At 34.7% G+C, this 26,459-nt stretch overlaps 3 protein-coding genes across 3 annotated transcripts; 1 reads left to right on the top strand and 2 right to left on the bottom strand.

Annotated features, from left to right (window-relative positions):
- Window positions 1–7,004: 7,004 nt before the first annotated feature.
- Window positions 7,005–7,946, top strand: LOC129514928 (olfactory receptor 8K3-like). The gene has a single exon (XM_055333619.1). The coding sequence runs from the start codon at window positions 7,005–7,007 to the stop codon at window positions 7,944–7,946; it is 942 nt and encodes a 313-aa protein (XP_055189594.1).
- A 7,883-nt stretch (window positions 7,947–15,829) lies between these two features.
- On the bottom strand, window positions 15,830–16,765 carry LOC129514886 (olfactory receptor 5J2-like). Its single transcript, XM_055333579.1, has one exon. It carries the CDS (start codon window positions 16,763–16,765, stop codon window positions 15,830–15,832), a length of 936 nt encoding a protein of 311 aa, XP_055189554.1.
- Window positions 16,766–24,541: 7,776 nt separating this feature from the next.
- LOC129514880 (olfactory receptor 1052-like) lies at window positions 24,542–25,480 on the bottom strand. The gene has a single exon (XM_055333573.1). The coding sequence runs from the start codon at window positions 25,478–25,480 to the stop codon at window positions 24,542–24,544; it is 939 nt and encodes a 312-aa protein (XP_055189548.1).
- Window positions 25,481–26,459: the final 979 nt, after the last annotated feature.

Here is a 26,459-nt window from a genome sequence, read left to right as displayed (position 1 = left end):
ATCATTGATTTTTTTAATTATTGAGAAGAAATATGTGCTATGAACTTTGCAACTATAGATATAAGAAAATATTTAGCTTTCTAGGAGCAAACACTAGTTCTTGGTGGCTGCTAAGGTTATGAAAAATGTCTAAAATAATAGTTTTGGTTACATACTTCCCTAAATTATCTTCAGTGAATAATTATGACTTTTGTAATAGGAGAAAATAAAAGTCTCCAATATCTGGATTTGAAAAATATAAAATAACTCAACATAACTGACTATCCCACTTCTAAAATAAATCTTGTTAGGGATCCCTGGGTGGCTCAGTGGTTCAGCACCTGCCTTTGGCCCAGGGCATGATCCTGGAGTCCCGGGATCGAGTCCTGCCATCAGGCTCCCAGCATGGAGGCTGTTTCTCCCTGTGTCTCTGCCTCTTTCTCTCTCTATCATGAATAAATATCATGAATAAATAAATAAAATCTTCAAAATAAATAAATAAAATAAATCTTGTTAAAAAAAATGTTGTACCTTTCATAGTCCCTCAAATGTTAAACCAGAAAGAGAATAAAATATATTGAGATTTACAAATTGTGATAATGTATTTTATTTATTTTAAAAGTCAGTCTCTATTTCAATATTAAGTACAACAATAACTTATTTCAGAAAGTTCAATATATTTCCATAAAATGGAAACGTTTTTAAAAATTAAAAATTGGTGCATAACTGAAATGTTTATGTGATATTATAAAGAATTTCCAAATTTCATATACTATGCAATGATAATTTGAGAAGATTAACAAAATTGAGAACACAAAAAGTACAAAAAGTTTAGAGACATTAAAGGTATCTATAAACAATAAACAATACATGTTTTAGGTTAGGATATTAAGAATGAATGCATTATATATCTTTATGTATACAGATACTAAGAAATACTGTATTAAAAAATCCCAGATGAAAAGGATCTCACTATGGCAATACATATGTAAATAACTCTCACTAATCCAAAACTCCAGCCTAGGTGTCTTGACTGAGGAATTCCACTAAGTTCCTGGGAAAATGAGTTATATACATTTTCTTCCAGAATGTTGAATTAAATACTCAATTCAATTTAATTGAAGTAAATACTCAACACTGTTTGAGGGGCACTTCCCCCAATATCAAATGCAAAAGGATCATAAGTAAACAACAGAGCAATATCAGTCGTGAGCCCTTACTCAAAAATTGTAATAAGAATTTAAAAAATGGAATCTAGCAGTATGTAAAAGCAATGATGCACCATATCAGGCTTGCCCCAGAAACATACAGATGATTTAACATTTAAAAATAAAATCACCATATTAAAAACTATAATAAGGTGCACCTGGGTGGCTCAGTAGCAGAAAATGAAATTACGGTGTGCCTGGGTGGCTCTATTGGTTAAATGCCTGCCTTCAGCTCAGATCATCATCCCAGGGTCCTGGGATCAAGCCCCCTGCTCAATGGGGAGTCTGCTTGTCTCCCTCCCTCTGCCCCTCCCCCTGCTATGTGTACTCTCTCTCTCTCAAATAAATAAATAAAATATTTTTTTAAAAAAAAGAAAAAAAAAACTAAATTGCCATCTTTAAAAAGCCCTCCTTATCAGAAGGAAAAAAAAAAAAAACATTCTCAGCACCAGAGATTTGAGACTCTAAGCCAAAAGAAACCTATACAAACAGAGCTTATTAAAATAACTCATCTGTCTTTAGTTTCACCAAATATTTTAGTTACTTTTCTACAATTGTCACTCTTTCTTCAACCTAGTATATAAACACTTAGGCCTAGCCAATTCTTTGGGTCCATGTTCTTGGGAGGACTTCCACGTATGTGTAAAAAATGACAAAATAAAATCTATATGCTTTTGTCCTGTTAATCTCTTGTGTCAGTTTAAATCGCAGGCCTAAGTGGAAACATTAAGACATAAATGAGAATTTTTTTTCTTCCCTTCAATTTTATTGAAGTTTTATTTGTGATGGCCCCAAACCGGAAACAAATAAAATATTCATCCAATTGAGAATGGACTGTAGGGTATCCAAGGAAGTGAATGCCACTGGCAATGAAAAGTAATGACTTATTGGTACATCCCAAAATGGGGATAATCTCAAAATAATTCTGCTGAGTAAAGGACGTCAGAATAACAACAACAACAAAAGACTAAATAATTTATGATTACATTACAAAAAAATCTAAAAATTAAACATCACCTATAGTTAAACAAAGCCAACCAAATAGGACTTCCCAGAAAGTGCAAGAAAAGGACATAAGATATGTACAACTTGGGAAGAAAATAATGACACCACTCCTATATGCAAGTGATATGTCATCTAATAGAAAATTTCCACAAATCTGAAAAACGAAAGTGTAAATCAAAAATGTGAGTTTCACAAGGTAACATGATACATGATTAACAAAGAAATATCGTTCTATATGTACATATAGAAATGAAATTTTAAAAATTCATAATCCCCTACATATACTGAAATATGTAGGTAGAAGCAAGCAAATAATGTACAGGAACTGTAGGCAGAAAAGTAAAAAATAGTGATTGAAGAAATCAGAAAGGATCTGAACAAATTAATAAACATATTGAGTTCATTGAAAGATTCAATAACTCAGAATATCAATTCTTTACGAACTGATCCATAGATTTAGTGCAAACCCAGCAAATTTTTGTAAAGGCAACTTTATACTGAAATTTACATGAAAGTTCAAGAAACTAGTAGAGATAAAACACATTTTAAAGTGTAGCATAATGAGGAATGAAATGAAAAGTGATAGTAACTAACTTACTGAAGGAAAAGTAAAAACAATTTGAGCAACAAATCAAGGAAGTAGCACCTTGAATTTGCATAATGTAGTGTTATAATTCCCAAAAAAGTTTAAAATACTGTAATAGGACAGTGTTTAAACACTTCTACACTACACCATGCCTTTGAGAAGACCACTCTGGAAATGCAGATTCTTGATGAGTGTCCTATAGATAGGATATTTTAATCAAGAGCCCCTTGTGCTACAAGAGGAAAGTTAACCAAGAGAAAAAAAATAAGAAAAAAGGAAGGAAGGAAGGAAGGAAGGAAGGAAGGAAGGAAGGAAGAAAGGAAGGAAGAGAGGGGGTAAGGAAGAGAGGGAGAAAGAACAGAGGGAGGGAGAGGGGCAAGGAAGGAGGGAAGGAGGAATAGAGGAGGAGAGTAAGGATGGAAGTCAGGAAGGAATTCAGGAAGTCAAAAAGAAAAATGAAAGAAAAGACAGTAAATGCAATTTTCTCGGGCAATTATAGCACAACCTCCAGACATTTTGTTATGCTCCGAAATACTTTAGGGATAATCAGCAAATTGCTTGGAATCTCCTCAGGGAGAGTCTCAAAAGGTGAAAAGAAATCCATAAATTGTTCTCACTATGCCATGTAAGAAACACATGAGGGAGTCAAGACAGGCTTCATTACAGGTAAAATGATAGAATATTTCATGGGTGATCTTATGTTACAACACCAACAATGATCAAGTGACATAAGCAAAGTTCTGCTTTAATTCAATTGCAAACCTCTAGCAAAAAGTTGCCATTTATGATTTAGTTTTGGGGTATTTTTTTGTGTTTAGTGTTTGGTTTTGTTCCTTTTTATTACTCCATAATGTCTCAGCAGGAATAGAACACCTAACCTTTCCTATTCACATTATCCTTTGTTTTCTATTATTTTCATCTGGATCGACAGACTAAATATTCAAAAACATCTTTGAAGTATCATCATGTTATTGCTTGCAAGCTACTCATTTTATATAAATAATTTTATCTCTAATGCAGGCCAAAACTGAGAGCAAATGAAGCATAACTAAACAGATATTCATTTTTTAAAAATTGGCAAAATTAAGAAGCAGCCAGTATTCAGTCTTGCATTTTGATGTCCTTCCAAATTCTTAGTTATTTATTGGCTCCATGCTCTTTTTGTGTGACCTTCTCAATATAATTTAAGATTTAATGATTATTTAAATAAAAATATAGGTATGATTCTTTCCAGATCACTTGTTGAGACAAAAGGGGAATTCTACTTCACACTAGGATGTGAAAAGCATTATTTGGATATTAGCAGAATTTTAAGTACCCAGTTTTATGGTAATGGTACTATGTTCAGTATGTTCTTCAATTTTAGTTAGGATCTGATAAGAAGCAGATATAATTATCTAAAAGAATGTAGCTTTAAAAAATAACAATTGATTTTCAACAAAGATGTTAAACAGTGAAAAAGCAATTTGGTTCTTCCCTAGAACTCTAAAGCTCAGAGGAAAAAAGAAATAGATGTTTGCTTTTCCTTATCTAACGGGAAAAATTGGAACTTATCAGTATGATTTTTCGCAGCTTTTCATATTTGCAAAAAAAAAAACCCAAAAAACAGAAAACAAGGTTTATATACCACTTCTTGTTGCATTTGCTAAAGACAAGCTTTAAAAATATTTTATTTATTTATTCATGAGAGACACACAGAGAGAGAGAGAGGCAGAGACATAGGCAGAGGGAGAAGCAGGCTCCTCACAGGAAGCCTGGTGTGGGACTTGATCCCCTACCTGGGATCACATCCTGAGCTAAAGGCAGACGTTCAACGTGCTGAGCCACCCAGGCATCCCTGAAGATACTTTTCTAAAATTACTATCTACTGATACACTTTTCCATCTTTCTAATATAAGAAAGTTGCACGCATCAAGGCAGGGTAGGTGATCAGGAGGTCACAACATTAGAAGCAGTATTTTAAGTGAGTTAAATGAAAATTTTATGTAATCACTCTTATATTTAATATATTAAATTGTATATTTCTATTTTTTTGTGGCACGGAGACTGCTGTGACTATGTAATGTAAGTATATTATAATGTCCCTATTATCTCCTAACATAACCATGAGTTTTCATTGTAACCAGTATCACTTCTATTTCTTTTTTTCTTAAGGAAGGCTTCATGCTTGGATATTTTATATTTAATAATTCTCTTGCCTTAATCTGCCATCCACTTCTTAGTGGTATAATCTGTATATTATTAGGGATAGTCAGATATATTTTTATTTGATCATAATCTATATCTGCATTCTGTATTATATTATAATTTGGAGAAGTTCCTGTGGCCCTTAAGTATAGAAGAATTTAAAGTAATATCAAGAATCCATGAATATCTCATCTTTAGTGTATTTTATTTCACCTCTATGGTATTGTCTAATATAGTGACTTTAAATGGTTTTTAAAGTACAGTATCTCTTTACCCAAAGGAATTTTTAAATGAATCTTTATCATATTCATATACATACGAAAGCAATGCCAGTGACTGCTCATTCTCCCAATTTCTTAAAATATTTTATTTATTTATTTGAGAGAGAGAGAGAGCAGGAGCTAGGGGAGGTGCAGGGGGAAAAGGACAACCAGACTCCACATTAAGCCAGGAGCTGGACGGGGGGCTTGATCTCGGAACCCTCTAATCAAAACACTTAACCACTGGAGCCACCCTCATTCTCCCAATTTGTGTAGACTTCCTCATTCTCTCCTGGGTTATTGCATGATGAAGTATATTAGATTTGTCACGTACACATTAGTACATGTCAATTATAATGAAAATACCCCTAGGGAAAATTAATGTTCTAAGAAAAGTTATATACAAATAAACTTATAGTATTTTTTTAAAAAAATAGTTAAGAATATTAAAAGATAAATAATTAAAAGAATAGCACATTGATGGTTCAAGTTAGTTATGGAAAAGGGGTCAGGGGTAGCACCTGCATTAAGTTGCATTCCATCTTACTTGACCTATTCCTTACCTGTTCATCATCATAGCCTGAATAAAGAAGTTATGTCACAGTCCATAAGAATTTACATACAAATATGTAAATAAATCTGCATTGAGATAGATTACTATCATCATTAAAACAAAAAACAAAAACAAAAAACCCACTATATACATGATTTCCAGGCATGCTGAATCATTTGACCTTCATTCATCTCTCTTAATTGCCCTATGTGAGGAAGTATTGTTTTGTATATGAGAATAAAGAGATTCAGATAAGTAAATTATTGGCCCAAAGTGACCCTCATATATGCCATAAATAAAGGTATAACAAAGACTATATCTATATAAATATATCTTATATATTTACGCAATAAAGATGAATGATTCTCAACTGCAATCTGTGATAGTTTTCTTATTAATTCACTTGTGCAATATCTGTCAGGTGTGTCAACTGTTTCAGTCTATATCACCTGTGGGTGTAAAAGATTTTATAGGACTATGTGCTGAAGTAGTGTATATTTTTGGACTCTGTAGCTTTAATTTTTTTGTAATCATTACATAATTGTATAATATAATTTATTATATATTGAAATATGTATTAAGTCATATTATTAAATGCAATTTATAAGTGTCACTGTGTAATTGCAATTACACAAATGACTAATAGAAAACTTTAAGATATGACACAGTATAGTTTGTGTATTATACCCGAATTTTTAAGTGTTTTGATTTTTTAAAATTTTTCCTATATATATATTTATGTCTATATCTGTATCTTTATTTACATACATAGATGTGTCTACCTATGTATTCATTTCTCTCTCTTTCTCTTCATCTAGATTATTGATCTATCAATACCATCTTGGTTTCTCAAACTTGGCACGATTGATATTTTGGACTGAATATATTGGGTCTTGTAGGATGTTTAGAAACATAACTGACCTCTAACCATCATAAACCAGTAGAACCCGGCCTTCTGGTTGTAACAACTAAAATGTCTTCTAGACATTGATAAAGTGTTATTTGGTTAGTAAAATCACTTCCAGTTGAGAACCACTGACTATTTTTGTTTATGTATATTAGTCTTTGTGGGAGATGGGTTTATGTTCAAATATCTGAAATTGGAAAGTTTGGATGTATTTTACTTATACTAGGTTTGCATACTAAAAATCATTCAGGTGATAATACATGAAATCTGTTGACCATGTGGATGTCTTTATCCAGAATAGGTGTCCTGATAAACTTGCATGGAAACTCAAAATCTAACAGTGCTCAATGAGTTCATTCTCATGGGAATCACAGACAAACCTGAGCTGCAGGCTCCACTATTTGGGCTCTTCCTCATCATCTATTTGATCTCTGTGGTGGGCAACCTGGGCATGATCATCCTCACCAAGGTGGACACCAGACTACAAACACCCATGTACTTCTTCCTCAGACACCTGGCCTTCACTGATCTTGGTTATTCAACAACTGTGGGACCCAAAATGTTAGTAAATTTTATTGTGGATCAAAATACAATCTCCTATTATTTTTGTGCTGTACAACTAGCCTTCTTTCTTGTATTCATTGTTAGTGAACTTTTTATTCTAACAGCTATGTCCTATGACCGCTATGTGGCCATCTGCAACCCTCTGCTCTACCCCATCATCATGTCACAAAGGGTGTGTCAGGTGCTGGTGGCAATCCCCTATCTCTACAGCACATTTGTGTCTCTTATAGTCACCATAAAGATTTTTAATTTATCCTTCTGTGGCTACAATGTCATCAGTCATTTCTACTGTGACAGTCTCCCCTTATTGTCTTTGCTCTGCTCAAATACACATGAAACTGAAATGATTATTCTTATCTTAGCTGGTTTTGATTTGATTTCATCCCTTCTGGTAGTTCTTGTGTCTTACCTACTGATCCTAGTAGCCATCATCAAGATGAACTCAGCTGAGGGTAGGCTCAAGGCTTTTTCCACCTGTGGGTCCCACCTGACAGTGGCCACAGCGTTCTATGGGACTTTGATATTTATGTATGTGCAACCTGAGTCCAGTCATTCCTTTGACACTGATAAAGTGGCGTCCATATTTTACACCCTCGTTATCCCCATGCTGAATCCCTTGATCTATAGCTTGAGGAACAAAGATGTAAAATATGCAAGACAAAGAATGTGGAAAAAAATATGTAATATCTTTTCTTAAAATTCACTGTCTGAATATGATTCCTATAAACTAGGTTATGGACTTGAATAAACTAGGTTATGGCACTTGTTCCATGTGCCTTCAAGGAAAATAGCAAACACAAATGAGTTCAACACATATTTTATATTATAGATTGTCTTATGTATGCTAAGTACTTCTAACTGCTGTATATTGTTTTGTCAACAAAATAGCAAAAAGATGCCTTTCTATAAGAATTGCCTTTCTTCAGAGAGAAATATACATATATCAAGTGGAATACATAAATCAAGTAAATATTGTAATACAGTGGACTGTGTTAGATGGCTGTACACACACACACACACACACACACACACACACACACAAATCTGTCAAGGATTCTGGTGTTTTTCCTTACCTATTGGAATAAAATTGCAGTCTCCTTTTATGAGTGTGTGTGAATGTGTAAATCCTTTCCTTCTGTTTTAGCCTTCATACTCTTCCTGGTATGTCTTAGAAGTATAGTTCATACTGGTTGTTTCTGTGATACCTAATGATTAAAGTCATACTAGCTTGTTCAAACACCCTTATTATAAGCATTGAGATCATATTTTTTCCTCATCAATGTATGAGTCTACTGGCTGAACATACTTTGTAATCCAGCAATCTGACTGGCATCTGGTTTATCTCCAGAAAGTCCATTTTGTTGATATCAGATGATATTCAAATTAGGGTAATATTCTAAGGACTCCCCAGTTTGTGCTTTTTCCTCAACTAGTTGTTCTTTCTTTTTTTTAAAAAAAAAATATTTATTTATTTATTTGAAGGGCAGAGGAACAGAGGGAGAGAATCTTCAAGCAGACTCCCCACTAAGCATGGAAGCAGATGTGGGGCTTGATCTCATGACCCATGAGATCATGACATGAGCCAAAACAAAAAGTCATATGCTTAACCCATTGAGCCATCCAGGTAATCTCGTTCTTTTTTAATAACTGGCTCTTTGGTTTGGGATATTATAATATTTCCCTAGCTTTTTATTTTTTTTAATTTTTTTTTATTTATGACAGTCACAGAGAGAGAGAGAGAGAGAGAGAGAGAGGCAGAGACACAGGCAGAGGGAGAAGCAGGCTCCATGCACCAGGAGCCTGACGTGGGATTCGATCCCGGGTCTCCAGGATCACGCCCTGGGCCAAAGACCAGCGCTAAACCACTGCGCCACCCAGGGATCCCCCCTAGCTTTTTAAAATTGAGTAATTATCTGTGTTTAAAAATTATGTCCCAGTTTTTTTTTTGTATCCTTGGGTAAGAGGACTATTTTACAATGCATTAATTGCATTGCCTCTCTTTCCTCAGATTGATGTTTCCAAATATTTATCAATATTGATTGTATACTACATTTTAATTGACTGTCATCTTTTAATTGCATCAGTTGATTGTCCTTCTTATGAGAAGCCAAGGAAAATAATCCTGTTGTCTGCACTATGCCACATTTCTAAGGCAAATGAGGACTGATACGTGGTAAAGACATACTGATCTTGCCTTTTGTGCATAGGTGCTCTATGTCACTCCACATTTTCCCATGTACTTATTTTTATTTTTTGTTTCCCCTTTGCTTATTTTTATTCTTGATAGTTCTGGGATTTTACCAACATTATTTATAATTCATAATATTTGCTTTGTTGACCATCATGCAATAAAATTCTCTGTTTAGCCAATGAACATTTAGTAAAGGAAATCATTTGAATATAATTTTAAAAGTGCATGATGCAAAATAACCAAGATGCCCTCAGTTGGTGTATGGGTCAGTAAACTAGGAGACATCCAGACAATGAAATAGTATTCAGCAGTAAAAAGAAAGGAGCTACCAAGCCATGAAAAGATATGGTGCATACAGTATAATTCCAACTATGCTACACTCTGAAAAAGGAAAAACTATGGAGATAGTACAAAGACCAGTGGTTGGCAGCAGTTAGAGCAGAAGAGGGGATGAATGGAGGAATGAAGAAAATTTTTAGGGTATTAAAATGCTTTGTGTGAAATGAAAATGGTGGACACAAGTGATTATATATTTGTCCAAAGCAATAGGAAGTACAACCCCAAGGAGGAACACTGATGTAAATGATGGAGTTTCAGTGAAAATGATGTAACAGTGTAGGTTCATCGATTGTAACAAATCTACCACTCTAGTGGGGAATGTGAATAATGAAATGTGGGGACTATGCATTTGTTGGGGCAGAGAACACATGGAAAATCTCTGTACCTTCTTCTTAAATTTGCAGTGAACCTAAAACTTCCTAAAAAAATAAACTCTCAAAATAAGAAAAAATGATATAGTGTTGTGTAAGTATAAATATTATCAAACTGTTGATGTATTAAAAAGAATCTTTGTGATGGTCATAAAGACCACTAGGTAATAATATCTCATTTTTGGGTACCATATGACAGGCATCCTTCATGTCTGGATTAATCTTCCTCACAACAGCTATCTGAGATTTTAAAAATTTAAATTTAAATTTTAAAAAATTAAAAAATTTAATTTTTAATATAAAATGGTGATTCAGAAAGGTTAACTTGTCAGAGCACACACCAATGAATTAGGTATTAGAACTAGGTTTCAAAACCAGGTGATCTAGTTCATACTCGGGACCTCATGCCTTTAAGAAATACCCTATATTGTCTCTTAATGTCACTTTTATGCTGCACTGATGTCATCCCGGAGATGACAGAGAGTCAAATTTCACTTTGGCAGACGTCAGATTAGAAGAGGAGGAACAACAGATTCATAAAATAGTGAAAGCCGTGTATGTCTGCACCAAAAAAGAATTTGAGGAAGATAAAATTAGTTAATTAAAAATAAATAAATTGACTCACAGTAATGAACTAATCAGGCACTTTATATGAGTGATTTCACTCAAACAGAACACCATAACAAAGAGAATGCAGGACAAAGCCTGAATAAATCTGTAATAAATTGGAGGAGGGACAAGAAATATCATTAAGTTGTCAGAAACATCCAAAAAATAAACAAACAAGGTGGTTTCTATTTTAAGAAATGATTTCTGTTCTAAGATGTTTGGCTACCTTTGAGAAATGAAGGGTAAGGAGAAGCAGAATTCCCAAAAAATGCCAAAAATCTATTGCTAATGATTTGTAGTAAGAATTCTGCTGGGAACACCATAAGAGATAGATATTCTTTCCTCCCATCCCCAAAAACATAGACCTGTAAGGGGAATATTTATTCCCATCACCTTCTGCTCCTTAAACTTTGCAGAAATTTCTTCTGAGCTTCAGCAATTTGGGAAATTAACTTAAGAACGTAAGAATATATTTACTCTGATACTGTTGTGCTGTGGAGCTGGTGAAAGCCATGAAGCTCAACAGTCCATAACTTTAAAAAAAAAAAAAAAAACGAAGCCCTATTTGTTGAGCCAATATTTATTGAGTGACCCATTACATGCATGACACAGTGGCAAAAGGCAGAGCATCACATGCCATTATGAAGGTTGGCCACCATGTTATTTTAGAGTGTACAATTTATTTAGGCTAAGATGTGAAAAGCACCTCCCCAAAGAAGTGCAATATATTGAATATTGCCCTGATTCATGTAAGCCTCCAAAGGCTGCCCACCAGAGTGATTACACAACTAAAAAGAACAAGTTATAATTCTATCAACCTCATAAAAAACTTTATTAATCAACCTATAGGTTGTCATTGAAAGAAAGAGCTCCTGAAAATATGAGAGAGAATACAGATTGATAAGGTTAAGTATCAAAGTTAAGGTATTTATTTAGATAAATATTTATATATTTAGAGTAAGGAATGATCTGTGATTCATCAAATATTTAATAACCCACAATAATCGTAATATTCCCAGATGTCAAATTGCATCTGCTTATGATTTCTTAATTAGAGAAGGGCACCATTGGGAAAGAAGAAGGCTATGGGAAATGCTGGTACCACATGCATCTCAAAATTCCCTGGAGAAAAAGGAACTATTGGAGAGCTGAATAGAAATGCTGTGAGGTAGAGAAGTCCCAGAAGTCATGTTACAGGAGGAAGTCTATTCAAATTTCTAGGATGTGTGAGTGATACATCCTAGAACTATTAAGGCACGCCTTCCCATTCCTTACTGTGTCATATTTGAGCAGAAGTTATTGTTATATTTATAGTCTTTATTGTCTCCTTGATGATAAGGATTAAAATATTTTGTATGATCATCTCTAAATCCCCACAAACTTACATGACATAATTCATGAAAGAATAGCAAGACATATGGTCAGAGGGATCTGCCTATTTATATAATTCATAGCTCAATATATTGCTCTATAACTCAGAATAATAGAAATCAATTAACCATAGAGTAGAAAAAGGAAAAATTCAGTTTTTATTCTGCATAGAGAATATTGGTATTTTAAAAACTTACTTCTTCATAGAATTTTCCCTTGGCCGTCACAGTGCATGCACATTGATTCCATAGAAATTATAGACTTATTTCCAAAACAGTGATTTAGAAATAGAATAATACAAAGGCATCTTTCAGGGCTTTATTTTTTTCAGTCATTAAACTTCACATATTTTTGTCTAGCCATAAAGAACTTAATACCTATTAAATAAATGTGGTTTCTCTCTCTTGGAGGGTGAATTATATAGATTAACCTCCTGATTTCAGATCTACTAATAGTCACATAAGTTGACTTTTTTTTCCCGTTGCTGTTTATTTTTATAGCAGTTTTATTGAGATATAGTTTACAAGTGATATCATTCACCCATTATGAGTGTACAATTCAATGATTACAATATATTCATAGAATTGTACAACCAACACCACAATCAATTTTAGGAAATTTTCATTACCCCAAAAAGAGATCTTTTGTCTCCTAGTAGTTAGTCCTCACTTCCTGTCAACACCTCCAAACCCCAGCCTCATGCAACAACAATTTCTTTCCTACCTCTATGATTTCATCCATTGGGACATTTCATGGAAATGTACTTATACAATATTTGGACCTTCGTGTCTGGTGTCTTTTACAGATCTGAAACATGAACATTTTTATATTATAAGACATTGGATTTTATTTTATTTTTTAGAGAGACAGAAAGAGTGTGTGGAGGGAGAGAAGCAGAGGGAGAGAGAGAGAATCTTGAACATGGAGCCCGATGCAGGACCCTGAGATCAAGACCTGAGCCAAAACCAAGAGTCCAAGACAAATAAAAGGAACAAGGTATGACTCAGGAATGTCTACTAACCAAATGAAAAGACACTTCATGAATCAACCATTGAAAGAGCTACTGAAAACCAGAGGTGTCAACAGAAACCAAGTCGGGAATCTGGACTGCTTTCTCCATGTGGCAGTCATGAGGCAGTTCCCTCGTCCCCCCTGCTGGTACATTGTCAGAGAAAGCCAGTTAAACAGACAATATAAAATATAATCCAAGGGCTCCTGGATGGTTTAGTCAGTTAAGCCTTGAGCAAATGCTATTGGAATATTGGTGCTAATACACTTGCTTGATGCAGAGTTGCCACAAACTTTCCATTTGTAAAAAAACAACAAAAAACAAAAAACAACATCTGTGAAGTGCAATAAAGTAAAGCACAATAAAATGAGTTATGCATGTATTCTGTATATATATTGACATGCATTATTAATAATATAATTATGATAACTTATTTTATTGTTGGAAGTCATTTTATGGCATTAGCCATAAATATTTTAAATTGATTCCTATCCATATCATATATATTCCAAATCTATTTGTAAATACAGTCATTTTACAACTGTATTTTTATCACAAGAATGTCTAAAACTGCCTTTTCCTTTTCACATAGAGAAATTTTTGATCAATTGAATATGCTTGGCCTGTGCATTATAAACCAGCTACGGTAAAATCTTGAATATTTCTTCAACTGACTCACAGGATTTGAGAATCCCAGATTGTGTCTACTGACCTTAACAGTTCAAATATACAGAAAAAAATGTATTTAATTCAATTTAGTTTAATGTTAATGCAAATATGTTTCCCTCAAATTTATTTCTGTTTGCTAATGGTAAAGGTTGGCATTACTAAAAAAAGGAAAACTAATGAGTCACTGAGTACTTACAGAATTAAGGCAATAAGTTTGTGTTAGTTTACATAGTCTGATTTTTAAATGTATTCAATGGAATTTTTGTAAATGATAAGTTTTCAGTGTATGTTCTTGGCATTTTTTGTTTTAGATCTTGAACAAGAGGGACGCCTGAGTGGCTCAGTGGTTGAGTGTCTGCCTTTGGTTCAGGTTATGATCCTGATGTCCTGGGATCAAATTCTGCATCAAGCTCTCCATAAGGAGTCTGCTTTCCCTCTGCCTATGTCTCTGCCTCTCTTTCTGTGTCTCTCATGAAGAAATAAATAAATCCTTAAATAATAATAATAATAAATCTTGAACAGGAGACTTAAAAGGAAAGAAGGTCTTAAATTTTACTGCAAAATTACTCTTTAAGAAATTACTCTTTAAAACTAGAACTGAAACATTTGAAGTAGAAATCTTGAAGCTCCTGTTATAATCTCAAAAGTACTCAGAGGGCAACCATGCTCCCTCTTCAGAGATTAAGACCTAGAAAAGCAGGAAATACGGATCAAATAACAAGTGTTTGAAAAAGCTGAGGTGGAATGATTCTATATCCAAACTCCAGTGTGTGTGTGTGTGTGTGTGTGTGTGTGTGTGTGGTTTTCCCACATTTTTATCCACAGTTAAATCTTTATGTAATTTTCAGCCAGAACATTACATCTTAGTGGTCAGAACTGAAGGCTTCTGACATTGCCCAGGCAGCCTGAGAGATCTCCCTCTTCAGTCCAATTCTGTTGATGTTAGTGGTAAGAAATGTCCACTTACAATTCAACTCAACCCAAGACCAGGTTGTTATTTGTGCTTCTGACCAACTGAGTCCAAACTAGAGGTTTCAGTGACCCAATTCCTTGCCTTGATACATTTGCTATAGCAACTATCAGAACTCAGGTAACCAGTTTACTCACTAGATTACTGGTATATTACAAAGAATGTCAAAGGATACAAATCAACAGCGTGATAAAGAGCTACAAAGAGTAAGATCCAGAAGAATGGAGCTTCTGTCTTCATTGAATTTGAGGCCTGGCTGGGACAGTCACTTTGGAAGTGTTCTGGTTCACCAATCTTGAAGGTTTCTAAACCCATTCCTTTTGAGTATTTATGGAGGCTTCATTGCACAGCAAGATTACTTAAATCGCTGGCCATTGTTAATTGATTTGATCTCCAGCCCCTCTTCCATCCCCAGAAATCAGGTGGTAGAACTGAAATCTTCATCCATGTATTCAAGGTCAGTTCCTCGGGCAACAGCCCCCAACCTGAGGTACTTTCCAAAAGTTACCTCATCGACATCTTTTTTTCTCTTTACCACTTGCCAAATTCCAAGAATTTTTGAAGCTCTGTGCCAGATGTTGGATAAAGACCAAATATATATTTCTTATTACAAGTCAGAATATCACAATCCCTCTTTAGATTAAAATATAAGCCAACAAAGGCAAGATTCAGCTATACAATTATATCTATATTCTGGGAATTTTGAGAAAAAATTATTTTTAGTAACTACCCCATTTTTATGTTCTTAATTGCAAGTGTTATTATATAATTATTTTCTCTAAACCATGGAAAAATAGAAATATAATACTGTATTTTGCATTGATTCAATGATTTACATCCTAGAATAGAGGATTTATATGATAGGTTACTGTTTTTGTGATGCAACTATATGAATTAAATAACTTGCCTTTTCTGCTTACCTCCATATATGACAAATAAGTGTGTAGAATGAAAAGATCTGTACAATCTTTAAAAGCTTTAACATTCATGAAATTGTCAGAAGTAAGAACTGACTGGCAGACACTGTTGTAGGGTTATCAGGGACTTGAAATTAACAAGGGAAATGTGTCATTTCGATGGCCGTTTTCACAGCAGCCTTTACCTCTTTGTTCCTCAGACTGTAAATAAGTGGGTTTAACATGGGAATCACTAGTGTATAGAACATAGACACCACCTTCTCCTGCTCCACAGAATACTGGGAACTTGGCTGGATGTAGCTAAAGCTTAAAGTACCATAGAATATGGTCACAGCAGTCAGGTGGGAGGCACAGGTGGAGAAGGCTTCCTGTCTGCCTGCTGCTGAACGAATCCTCAGAGTAGCAACAGTAATAAACACGTAGGAAATGATCACAATCAAGAAGGTGGTCATGGCAATGACTCCAGAGAAAGTTAAGAGCAACAATTCATTCATGGTAGTATCAGAACATGATAGCTTTAGGAGTGAGGGAATCTCACAGAAGAAGTGGTTAACAACATTGGACCCACGGAAGGACAGTCTGCCTAAGCTTATTGTGTGTATTAATGAGTTAATTATTCCACATATCCAAGATCCAGTGACCAACCCTACACATGTTCTCTTAGACATGGCTACACTGTAAAGCAAAGGGTTGACAATGGCCACATAACGGTCGTATGCCATCACTGACAACAAGAAGCCTTCTGTGGTGACAAACACCCCAAAACACAAATGTTGTACCATACAAGCAGAGAAAGTAATGGTTCCCTTCACAACTAGGTTGACCAACATTTTTGGTGCAATTGCAGATGAATAGCAGGTATCTACAAATGAAAGGCAGCTGAGGAAAAGGTACATGGGTATGTGGAGCTTGGGAGTTATTTGGATTATGAAGATCATACCAATATTTGCCAATAAGGTAATGGTATAAATCACCAAGAATAACACAAAAAGTATAATTTTCAGGTCAGTGAGGTCCGTCAGTCCCAAAAGAATAAATTCAGTAACAGTTGTATAATTCTCTTCAGCCATTTGTTTGTTTCTTCTCATAAAAGCTACTGTAAAAAAGATACAGGAAGGGATCCCTGGGGGGCGCAGTGGTTTAGCGCCTGCCTTTGGCCCAGGGCGCGATCCTGGAGACCCGGGATCGAATCCCACATCAGGCTCCCGGTGCATGGAGCCTGCTTCTCCCTCTGTCTGTGTCTCTGCCTCTCTCTCTCTCTCTCTCTCTCTCTCTCTCTCTCTCTCTATCATAAATAAATAAAAAATTAAAAAAAATAAAAAAAAGATACAGGAATTACAGTTTATTAGGGAAATATAGATATAGCTATATATAAAGATCAAATTTGGACAATTAATTTGGATAAAATGTTTGGATAAATAATATCCCTTCCTTGAATCTGAACTTCCTCATCAATAAAATTAACAAGTGAACTAGACTGCCTTTAATTTTCTTTCCAGTGGTGTTGTTTCACATGCCTATATTTTAAAAATGGTTTAGCTGTCACAGCTTCAATCTGTCTCTAAAACATCTACCTCAGTAGCAAAGTTGTATTAGCACTAAGAAAACACTAACAGCACCTGAAATCAATAGTGTGCATAAGACAGACCATGAGTACAAGTATTATTCAATGAAATCCTCTTCTGATCTTTAGTGTGTTTTTGAGCAACATATTTATTTTGAAGTTATATATAGAATTGATCTATAGGTATAGACAGCAAAGTGGCTACTTTCATAAAGTAAGATGGCTCAATTATCTATAATAATGCCATTTAAAAATACCAAGAATTCTGGCTTCAGTGACCATGGGAGACATTCAGTGGCAACACTTAACTCTGAAATTCATGAAACTCATGAAATAAAAGCCTGTCACTTTCATGATACCTATTAAAAATAGCCAGGGTTCCTGCTTTGGAACGGTCTTCCTCATGACCATGGTAGAAGAGCAACTCAGGAAGGTCACTAACTTGAGATTGAGGACACTTGCATATGTGGACCAAATGGAGGCTTCCTCCTTTTTCTGAGATCTCAAATAGAAATTTCAAAACACTAATTCAGAATATGAACATATATAATAATATACATGTGAATATATATATTCATATATATATATTATACATATATATACCTCTCCATACTCTGGTGAGTATCACCAAATGCTCTGCGATACCTCTCCATGTCCTTCATTCTGTTATAAATAATTTAAACTATTTAAAGCTTTCTAAAAATACAAATTTCATTGGATGATTGAACATACACAATGATGTACATTTAGTATACAATATCTTTTGGTTCCTGGTGATCTCTGTTAAACTTTGTGACTTTGTAAACATTATTAAACTTCATAAACACTGTAATTCTATAGTTCTATTTTGAAACATGTCTGCAATGCTTAAGTGGTAATGATATTTATTTATTTTATAATAATAAGTGAACTCGGGTTATTGTTTATAAACTAGTCTTGTTAAGTGTGAGATTTTTTTAAACTATATTTTTTCATGATCTCTGACATGCTTTTTAAAGATTACCATCACATTTGACAGTATGGAAGAGCAGGTACAACAAATGATGTTTGAGTATTTCAAAACTGCATTTTCATAGATCTTATACCTCTCCTTTCTCCTGCTACTCTTAGAGTATTAACTGAAATTATTTTGCTAATAAAGGAAGATCACTTACAAATATGAATTTTATTATAAACTATAATTTGGGAAAAGCATATTTAAAAGGAATCAGAAATTAAATTAATGACCCAAATATAAAACTATATCTTTAATAGCAAAAGGTGATAGATATCAAATCTGTAAATTGAGTTATATAAAATGATATACATGTTGACGTACATGAACATTAAGAATCAAAACATTGATAATATTCTGTCACAATTAAAATTTTGAATGATCTGCAGAAATAATGGTAAATAGTAAAAAATGTTTAAAAAGAAAGATATTAAAATAATTGAATTTATCTTACCAAGATGAGAAAAGGTTTAGGATATTAGTTTATTTAGAATGTTCAGATATATCTCCATTGATTCTTACTCTCTTCTTAGAAATCAAATCAGTTAACATTTTCTCTGTGATTCAGAATGATCAATATTATAATGATAGATAACTGAAGATAATTCTAGGTTAAAAAAATATATCAAGTAATGCATTACAAAACAAACATAATAGAAAAAAGAAATTGGTCTTTATCTTTAATTCCCTCATAGAGGACATATTTGAAAGAAGGGACAAGTATATGTGCAAATAAATAGTATTTTCTTGTCCTAATTAGGACAGAATCCCTATAGTTCAGATACTGATTACACTGAAACAACAATAACAAATTATACTTTTGATTGCATTCTTGTTTCTCAGGGGATTCTCTCAAGATATCCCAATGGGATTAGTTTCTCTAAGATGTCTAAAGTGAAAAATGTTACAAAGAGTGGAAAGGAACAGAGAACCAAGGACAAGAAAATAGAAATATTGATTATAAATAATTTGCATCTGCTGGATAACATTTCATTAAGATATGGACTGGGCCAATCCTTAGCAAGGAAAAATTGCATCAGTAGAATCCAGCTGACTGGCTATTGTATCTAAAACGTTAAGAAGCAGTATCGACACACTTCTGTTCAGAGTTTAATTCTTCATTTTATATAATGACTGGTAGATGGCCATGTCTTACTCCTATAATACGTTATATTCAGCTTCAACAATATTTTCATTCATTTAACAAATATTTCTTTTTAAATATATTTTTTATTTTTTTATTTTGAGACAGAGGCAGCAAGAGAGCAGGAAGGGAGGGTAGAGGAAGAAGGAGAAAGAGAATCCCAAGCAGACACCCTGCTGAGCATGGAGTCCAATGTGATGCTAGATCTTAGGACTCTGAGATCAAGACCTGAGCCATAATCAAGAGTTGGACTTAACCAACTGAGCCACCCAGCCACCCAATTTAACAAGTATCTCCTGAAGACCAAAGAAAGCTAGACATTGTGTTAGTCACCAGAAAGATAGAAATTGCCAAAAACAAATAAGCAAACATGGTTGGACTTCTGCTTCTAGCAAATGGAAAACTAGATATAACTCTACTTTTCTCAAAAAATACTTTCAAAGAGAATATATTGAAATGCTGCATAAAAAGTAAAACATACCATAACATTTGTAGATAACACATAAATAAATAAATGGAATTGTTATAGGCTCAAAAGGAAGAAAAAGAAAAAAAATCAAAAGTAAACATAAACACCAATACCATGCCTCTTTTGGGGACATTTGCAAAACTTTAAAACTTTATAAGTGAGATTCAATCTGTTTAAAAAGATTCTAAGCCTTTGGGTCCATGAACAATAGAGGACTCCACTAAAACCCAAATATATACCCACCATCCTTGAAAGATCGGCATTTCATTCAAATCCTAAGTAAATCAATCTGCTTATCAGCACAAATTATAAATAAACTTGCCCATCATGACCTGGCATCTTGTTAGGAAAAAATGTCTCATCTGAGACTCTGTAACCACAGCCTTTTCTCACATAGGTGGAAGTTTGAATTTTATTATCTGCCTAAGTGAGGAAACTTTTAGCTGAGAAATTAAATACAGTGGTCTGAGTGATACCACTTGGGAGCACTAATGGAATTGGCCTCCAGGGTTATCACAGCAAAGATCCTATTAAATACAAACTCACCATTCAGTTGCAAAACACGATGACAAAGAATGTCTCTTAAATGAAGTGTCTGGAAGACAATAAATATATTTAAATGTTTGTTGTTGTTGTTGTTTTAAATAAAGGTTGTCAAATGGTTAAAAGGAAGAAGGAAAAAGGAAAAGAAAAGACACCTTCTCAAAAGACCAGGGTTGTAAGTTGACTGCCTGGCAATGTACTAAGCAAGAGATCAGGAAGAAAGAATAAATGAGCAACACCTGTCAGAAAATCTAGCTAGACAAAAGGAATTTGTGTCTTGCTGTGGGAAATACATGCTAACCCACTGTTGTGAGAGGGATTAGACCACAGTAAGGAACTATTTTGAGGAAGAGATTTAAGTTGTTCATTTTCTCCCCTCAAAAATGTCCTGGCAGAATTATGATTCACTTACTAATACTGATTCTGATATGAGGCAAGGCCAATCCAGTTTGGCCCTTGGGGTCCGTAGTAAACTTTAGGTTGTGTATTAAAAGCATGACATATAAGGCTCAGTTGACGAGCACTGCATATTCCCTCTTTCTGATACTCCTTTCTCTCTTCTCATTAACCTTTAGGACTATAAGCTTTTTAAAAGTGTAGTGGGAAAAGTTAAAAAGGGTCTTTTTTTGTGGGAGACATTCAGTGCAACAAGATGGATAGCATCATGGAAGGGATGTTAAATGACAGCTGGGGTTCTCTTGCCTTGAGGAAGACCTTTCCCTTCATAACACATCAAGCTGAGGTATGGACTTGAGTCCCTATGTCCAAGATAAAGATGGTGGCTCTAGGGAAAGCATTCTCTGGGAGAATGCAACTAGATATCTAAAAAGGGTAATTTTCTGGGGTGCCTGGGTGGCTCAGTAAGTTAAAATTCTGACTCTTGGTTTCAGCTCAGGTCATGATCTCAGGGTCATGGAGATCAGGCCCTACATGGGGCTCCATGCTCAGCAGGGAGTCTGTTTCTCCCCCTCTCCTTCTGCACCTCTCCCTGCTTGTGCTCTCTCTCTCAAATAAATAATAAGTAAATCTTTAAAGAATAAAAAATAAAAAGGTAACTTTCTAACTCTACTTCCTCTAATAGAAAAAGAAAAACACTGACATAATGAGAGAAACAAATCAGGAGTTTAAAATGTTTAATATGCACTTTTAAAAATACAGAGGGGAATGTTGGTAACATGTAGAAAGACTTACCCTTCTAAGTGAACACTGGATAAGATCTCCAAAATGGTACCCTTGTTACAGTATAACTGCATCCTGGATGAACCATAGATTTCAAAATATTGCTACACTAAATGAAAGCCAAAGACCCTCAAAGGCTGATGAAGAAAGAGAATAAAGTAAACAAAACATTTTGAGCCGAAAAGGGCAGTTATGATTCTTAAGCCATGACAATAAAACAAGATTCACCATGGAAATGAGAATATGTCTAACAGAGTTGGTCTGGAGACTCCAGGATAAACATAGGAATACTTCTGGCACACAGCAGAAGCAAATTTATAATTCTTAAAAAATTAAACCAATTAAATTGGTGACTACAAAGACCCTAGGATTGAATTTTAGGGAAAAAATGTACTTACATGAATATTATTAACTAGACATCAAAGCAAGCATTCATATGTCTGAAGAAAACAAATAATAAATGGATTTAAGTCAATGACAATTTCAGATATTTGAATAAGCATATATGTATGATAAAATATACATGAATAAATACAAAAATTTAAATTTAATGACATGAAAATTTGAAAGATAAAGAATAAAGAAATGTAAGGTAAGAAATACTGAACCAAGAAAAATACCTAACCTGTTCACATCAAAGAGAGCTCAAGGAAAATGGTAAGAGATAATTGCAATATAATAACTAAAAGTTCAAAACATTAAAATTCTAAATTTTAATGCATCTGAACTCATTAGTATTAGGGATCTATAACTTTCCCTTTTCAGGAATATACTAAAAATAATGACTGTGCCAGATTTCTTTGTAAACAAAAATGAGGATTGAGGTTATCTAAAGAGAGCACAGGAAGGGGACTCGGGGTGGCTTAGTTGGTTGAGCTTCCAACTCCTGGTTTCAGGTCAGGTCATGATCCCAGGGTCCTGAGACAAGCCCCATGTCACGCTCTGTGCTGACTGTGGAAGCTGCTTAAGATTCTCTCCTTCCCTCTCCCTCTGCAACCACCCCTGCTCACATGCTCTCTATCCCTCTCTCCCTCTCTTTTGCTCTCACTCTTAAATAAATAAATAATTCCTTAAAGATAAAAAGAGTATCGAAAAATTTATTTTTTTCCACTGATCTTTGTTATTCTTTATATTAATTCTTTATAGTTTATAAAGATTATATATGGAGATCTGTATGCATATATAAGTTTGCTTGTCCCAGAAATCAGAGTGTTACCTCAATTAAACACACACTATTCTGAGTGCCTGGATGCCTCAGTTGGGGTTAAGTGTCTGCCTTTGGCTCAGGTCATGATCCCTGAGTCCTGAAAGGCCAACATCAGGCTCCCTGCTCAGCGGGGAGTCTGCTTCTCCCTCTTTCTCTGCCCCTCCCCTACCTTCCCCACTTGTGCATGCTCTCTCAAAGACAAAAACATTATACTAGCAAATCTCATTAGCATTACAATGATGAAGATCGTTTTTCTATTTGAGACAACACCTTCATGGAATGTGACTTATATCCCAAGTGAATGAACAACACATTTCCTTGAAATTAACCTACTTTCCTGCCCCATGTCTTACAAAACAAATATGCAAAAATAACTACTTTTACAATAGCTTTGCTGCTGCCATTGTTCATAGGAAAGACAAAAATCACTTTTCCTTTTTTAAATCTTGTCACGCTTTTAGCATATTGACTGTTGTCACCATCAAGTATGAATTTACAGATGTGAAACTGTTTAGCTACTTTAAAACGTTTTCATTAGTTTTAAACACCTCAGGTTGTCTCCTCTGATATCCATAGTTAATAGGCACTTGAACATAATAGAAATGCTTTTTATTTTTAAAATGTATTATAATATTATTTACAGCATTTTTGGTAACAGATTAGCATTTCTTTTTTTTAAGATTTTATTCATTTATTCATGAGAGACACAGAGAGAGAGAGAGAGAGAGAGGCAGAGATGCAGGCAGAGAGAGAAGCAGGCAGGGAGAGAAGCAGGCTCCATGCAGGGAGCCCAACATGGGACTTGATCCCGGGACTCCAGGATCACAACCTGAGCAGAAGGCAGACACCAAACCACTGAGCCACCCAGGGATCCCCCAGATTAGCATTTCTAAAATGGTGGGAAGTAATGAAGTTTCACAATCAAGTAATCCATCCACTAAACCTCTAGGCAGATATTAATATCCATCATGTGATTTTTAGAATGATGCACGTTTTTTTAATCATGAAAGAACATGGACTAGAATCTTGAAGGGAGATATATATGACAAGAATGTTGAATTTTTCCTACTTTAAAATGTAGTCATTTTATACATATATCTATTTAGATAGATTTTTGGGGGGAGGGTCAAGCTCCTTATTGCAAGCTGAGGATTTTAATAGTATCATTGTCTTGCAACGGATCTTTGTTGCCAAGGTCATTGATATCTAAGAAGAAGAGTTGACAAATAGATACTAGTTGGAAAATACCATTTGGAATAACACACTTATTTTTAGTTAACATGGAGATTTACCAATATTTAAAATTTAATGCAAATCTTAAAAGTAAAGGAAAAATGTATACAATTATCTTAACTTTCTGAGCAAATGATTTTTAAGTATCTTAGAAAAATCCCTAATTCTTTATATCTCCGAAAGTTTATGCATATATTTTCTTTCAGTTTTCCAACTATCAGAAAATTTATAATTCTACATAGATTGAAAAAATAAATTTTATTGAACTTATTTTATTAAAATTGATGCACATATCAATAGTCAAGTGAGCTGAGATTTAAATTATCTGTTCTCAAATAAAGTTATGAATTAAACCACTTCTACTTCATACCCTTGATTCTTCATGTGAAAATGAGCATGCAGAATAAAATGGTTTGTACTATCCTTAGAAACTAAAGCTAATTGAATTCATGTGAATGTTAGTATGTAGAAAACTGACTGGTGGACTGTTGTAGGGTTAGCAGGGACTTGAAATTAACAAGTGAAATGTGTCATTTTGATGGCCCTTTTCACAGCAGCCTTTACCTCTTTGTTCCTCAGACTGTAAATAAGTGGGTTTAACATGGGAATCACTAGTGTATAGAACACAGACACCACCTTCTCCTGCTCCACAGAATACTGGGAACTTGGCTGGATGTAGCTAAAGCTTAAAGTACTATAGAATATGGTCACAGCAGTCAGGTGGGAGGCACAGGTGGAGAAGGCTTTCTGTCTGCCTGCTGCTGAGCGGATCCTCAGAATAGCAACAGTAATAAACAGGTAGGAAATGATCACAATCAAGAAGGTGGCCATGGCAATGACTCCAGAGAAAGTTAAGAGCAACAATTCATTCATGGTAGTATCAGAGCATGACAGTTTTAACAGTGGGGGAACATCACAAAAGAAGTGGCTGACAACATTGGACCCACAGAAGGACAATCTGCCTAAACTTACTGTGTGTGTCAATGAGTTAATCAGTCCACCTATGAATGACCCAATGACCAACCCTACACATGTTCTCTTAGACATGGCTACATTGTAAAGCAAAGGGTTGACAATGGCCACATAACGGTCATATGCCATCACTGACAACAAGAAGCCTTCTGTGGTGATAAACACCCCAAAAAACAAATGTTGCACAATGCAGGCAGAGAATGAGATGGTTTCCTTCACAACCAAGAAGCTGATCAGCATTTTCGGTGCAATAACAGATGAATAGCAGGCATCCACAAATGAAAGGCAGCTGAGGAAAAAGTACATGGGTGTGTGGAGCTTGGGAGTTATTTGGATTATGAAGATCATACCCAGATTCCCCAGCAAGGTAATGGCATAAATCACCAAGAACAACACAAAAAGTATAATTTTCAGGTCAGGGTGGTCTGTCAGTCCCAAAAGAATAAATTCAGTAACAGCTGTGAAATTCTCTTTGGCCATTTGGTAATTCCTTGTCTTGAAATCTGAGATGGAAAAATAAGGAGATTAGAAGGGACAGGACAATCTGGTATTTATTAAAGACAAATACAAACATGTATAGAGTTGTGTCATTGAATAAATCATTATTTTGCTGAACCTAAGTCACCTCATTTATTTATTTATTTTTAAATATTTTATTTATTTGAGAGAGAGTGAGCATGAGCAGGGGCAAGGGTCAGAGGGAAAGGGACAAGCAGACTTCCCGCTAAGCAGGGAGCCTGATGTGGGGTTCTATCCCAGAACCCAGATATCATGACCTGAGCCCAAGGCAGATGCTTAACCAACTGAGCCACCCATGCACCTCAAAGTCTCCTCATTTATAATAGTAGAAGCTTGATTAGATTCTTGACTTTATTTCAGGGCTACATATGATTCTATCCCACAAGGAAATATGTGAAAAAGCACCGATGCTCTCAAAAGTTTCAGTTGTCTTCATCATACCTCTATAGGAAGTTGATACCAGCATGAGGAACGATAATGCCAAGTGAAAGGAATTTGCAAAGTTCAATTTAAGCTCTGTTTTCAATTCTTCATTTTTAGATATAAAAGGAGTAAATTACAAGAAGTTCTAAAATCAGTTGTCCTGTTAACTATTTAGTTAACCCACACCAGCACTATGATATAACCAGAGAACTGGCAAAGATTATAAGGCAGGGGTTTACCTTCAAGATGATGCCATGCTCTTGACCTTCAAGATGATGCTCTTAAATTGCATCTCTGGATCTCCTAAATGGGATCTCTGGTCTATTCTGATGCCTCTTGATGAGCAGCACGGAACACCCTTAGTGGAATCATCTTCTCTGAGATCCAGAGCACTGAAAACTGCATCTTGCCTAAATAGAACAGTTAGAAGATTTCATAAGTTCTCTGAGGCCCAAATGAATAAATTATGTTATTTCTGTTATTAACTTGTCATTATACAAATGCTTACCTACAGATA

The sequence above is a fragment of the Nyctereutes procyonoides genome, unplaced genomic scaffold (assembly GCF_905146905.1).
Source record: "Nyctereutes procyonoides isolate TBG_1078 unplaced genomic scaffold, NYPRO_anot_genome, whole genome shotgun sequence".
In the NCBI taxonomy this organism is placed as follows: domain Eukaryota; kingdom Metazoa; phylum Chordata; class Mammalia; order Carnivora; family Canidae; genus Nyctereutes; species Nyctereutes procyonoides.
This window is presented reverse-complemented; position numbering and strand designations above follow the sequence as displayed.